The sequence below is a fragment of the Anneissia japonica genome, unplaced genomic scaffold, assembly GCF_011630105.1.
Source record: "Anneissia japonica isolate Jap-2015-1 unplaced genomic scaffold, ASM1163010v1 scaffold287819_len434453_cov191, whole genome shotgun sequence".
In the NCBI taxonomy this organism is placed as follows: domain Eukaryota; kingdom Metazoa; phylum Echinodermata; class Crinoidea; order Comatulida; family Comatulidae; genus Anneissia; species Anneissia japonica.
This window is the reverse complement of record NW_022713610.1, coordinates 323834-327358: the sequence shown is the minus strand read 5'-3', so window position 1 is coordinate 327358 and position 3525 is coordinate 323834. Positions and strand designations below refer to the sequence as shown.

General features: G+C 33.4%; 1 protein-coding gene across 1 annotated transcript in view; it reads right to left on the bottom strand.

Moving 5' to 3' along the window:
- Nucleotides 1-3525, bottom strand: part of LOC117108507 — a 64203-nt gene that overhangs the window by 7344 nt on the left and 53334 nt on the right. Inside the window, exon 22 of the mRNA XM_033250528.1 lies at nucleotides 244-449. Coding sequence (XP_033106419.1) covers nucleotides 244-449 — 206 coding nt within the window. The remainder of the gene's footprint in view (nucleotides 1-243; nucleotides 450-3525) is intronic.

Here is a 3525-nt window from a genome sequence, read left to right as displayed (position 1 = left end):
ATAATATAAAATAAAGTTTTCAGCGAACATGCACAAATGGGCGAATAAGAAGACGTCAAAAAGTATATTAATGAAATTTAATGCTCATAATAGTATCTAAGGTTTTGACTGTTTTTATTCAAATAACCTTGTACGATTACTATAATCATACTGTCTATGTGAATATAGGCCTATTTTGTACAACGAATTATAATACTACTACTACTACTTGTAGTAATACAATTATGTTAATAATATACCAACCGGATCTATGGATGTCAGCCACTGAATGAATTCATCTAGAGCATCTGCTCCTCCTTTCTCTAAAATGTTTTGTATGTAATCCACCAGTTTGTTTACGTATGACTCAAAAATTGAGCTGAACGTTTTCTTCAGAAATTCTTTAATTTTATCAACTGACTTCCTTAATATTTTCATAATTGTGGGACGTGTAAGACGACTCAAACCACCTGAAAGTAATTCATTTTAACGTTACTTAAAAAACAAATATTAATGTATTATTAGGCTTTATTCATAAGAGAATACTCGGTAGTTCCTTTAAAATGTACATCATTTGACAATGGAAACAACCAAACTTGTTATCTAATTCTAGAGGCAATTAAAGGAGCAAAATTTGGTCCGCTCGAGTCAGCCTGGCTTAACCAAATGACTCAACAACTCAGTCGAACGATCCGCTCGAGTTGGCTCTGTCAGTTGCGACCGAAAACTATATAAATAACGTTCTAAAATCTACATTCTACTTCTGATGAACACCAAACTCGAGGAGAACCAAGACACACGTATAGTCAATGTGTAAAAGTTTGAGGTTAATCGGTCCATTAGTTTTTGAGTTATGTTCCCGAAAGACCAACACATCACAGACAGTCACACACACACACACACACACCCACACACACACACACAGTCACACACACACCGACACCCACCCAGTGGGAGCACACTGCAATACCATCTTCTACCCTTTGGGGGGGGGGCGAGGGTAACAAAGACAATAAAACAGAAGTGTGTTTGATTAATACAATGATTATAAAGCAATTAAAACATTTTGAAACAAGCAGCTTTTGTACATTCAAGCAGGCATAGGGTAATTGTAATTAGTAATTGTAATCAATTGCAATCATTACATTTTTAATGTAATTGAGTGTAATTTGTAATTTGTTTCAAAATGTAATTTGTAATTGTAATGTAATGGTAATGTAATTGTAATTTGAAAAATTTAATTTGTAATCATGGCAATTACATTTGATTATAAACTATTAGTGTTTATAAAAATCTCAAATTGACATCCACTGGATGGCAGAACACTCATCCACTTTACTGCTTATTCAGAAATAACTGTTGTTGTCAACAGTTTATCCAACTGTAAGCTATTCTTTATGGTTGTTATTTCACTTAACATAAACCAAGGAGTTGTTGATTTGCTTTGATACACTACTTACATAATGCATACCGGTAGTTACCAACCTGAGAGATTTGAAATGCGTGACTACAACATCTAGATGTGTATAAGAGACAGGGCTCCGGGTTTCCAGGGGCGGAACCCCGTTTCCAGTCACATCAGCGGTTGGTTGTGACAATGAACGCACAAGACCGCACGCGACTTGATTCGTTTTGGTGGGGAAAGAGCAATTTTCCTGCTGAATTGATTCTCGAGACGAGATAACGAAAGCTCTCTATTGACTCAAGCTACTGCATGACCTTCTTTATATATTTAATAAAACCAATTTCTTCTAATTTTAAATACATTTCCCCTGAATTCGTTATCACACATAGACTTTCGCTAAATGCGTGACAAATTTATACTTCATCCAAAATCACTTTGAAATGCCGGACCGTCCCGCACGCTGCGAGACGTTTGGTAACTAGGTATATAAGTTCCCCGCTGAATTTTACAGAGAATTCTATGATTATTTTAAGGTAGATCTCAAGTTTACAGTATCAAGCTACTGCATGACCTTCTTTATATATTTAATAAAACCAATTTCTTCTAATTTTAATTACATTCCCCCTGAATTCGTTATCACACATAGACTTTCGCTAAATGCGTGACAAATTTATACTTCATCCAAAATCACTTTGAAATGCCGGACCGTCCCGCACGCTGCGAGACGTTTGGTAACTAGGTATATAAGTTCCCCGCTGAATTTTACAGAGAATTCTATGATTATTTTAAGGTAGATCTCAAGTTTACAGTAGGACCTATCCCATATAAGCCACATACTCAACCCACAAAAACTAGAATTTCAGTGTTTACAAATAATTGCACTTGGTTATTAAAGTTGTATTGTCTAAATACCAAAACAAATAAAAAAAATATTTTTTGAAATTAAATTGCCAATTTTGAAGCAACATTAAAGTTTTCAACTTGAACATAGTAATTAGTGTATTTAAAAATTATCTACCCATCAGTTTACAGCGAAAAATGATAGAAACACTTCCAGTCACTGCAAGTGTTTTATTATTTTATTATAATTTTTTGGTTTAAAAATCAGGGTACAAATTTTTTAAATTCAATAATTTGTATGCACAAGTTAATAATTTGTATGCTATTGCAATATGAGCAAGTTTATTTCAAAATTATTTCTTATGATTTTTTGACATTAGCAAGGGACAATACATCTTTAATGAGTAGTCTATTTATCTATAAACCAAACTTAGAATATCATGGGATAATAATTAACATGGAGTGGGAGCTTAGTGGTTAACGTTTCTGTCAACTAAATAGAAACTAAATTCCCTGGGAGTTACTTTCTGTTGGATGTGAATTAAACATAAAAAAAAAACACATGGGTAGATGATTTTAAATGTATATTGAAAGTATGTTTTGTGTACGGTATAGACCGAAGTAGTCCCCAAAGATGACGTCATCAAAATTTATTTATTTTATTTATTTACACTCTCATTCCACAGCGGGAAACCCGCCACTTACAGAGTGGATTAAAATATTAAACATTAAAATATGGCAATATGATTAATATAATAATAATAATAATAATAAAAATTTGGCCGGCCGATTGGGTATTAAAAGTTGTTTACATCGTTAGGTTCTATACTATTGCATTGAGTGGAATCGAAAGTGGTGTCTATTAAATTGTCTAAAATGTAATGAAGTTAGCGTAGAAAATACTTTTTTTATAACAATTTATACATTTTGAATGATTGATAGATTCATGATTTGATTTAAATTTCCATTGAGACTAAAAGTATGAAGAATTTCGAGAGGCATGGGGGGTCTATGCCCGTCGCTAGCAATACTCGCCACATCCAGCGCTGACTAAGTTGATCGCTGTTGATTTCTGTATGAAATATTTAAACTATTGGGAAAACTTAAATTGCTGAATTGTAAAATAAGATGTTTCTTTTGACTACGATAACCAATGAGTCAGAAGAACGTTTTTCGTATGGGCAGTCTCTATCGGCACTGCCGCATTGCCGGCTTGGTTCTGCCACAGTTCGAAAAAAAGATGCTGTTTTCTATCGGCACTGCCTATATATGTATATATATATATGTATGGATATATTTAT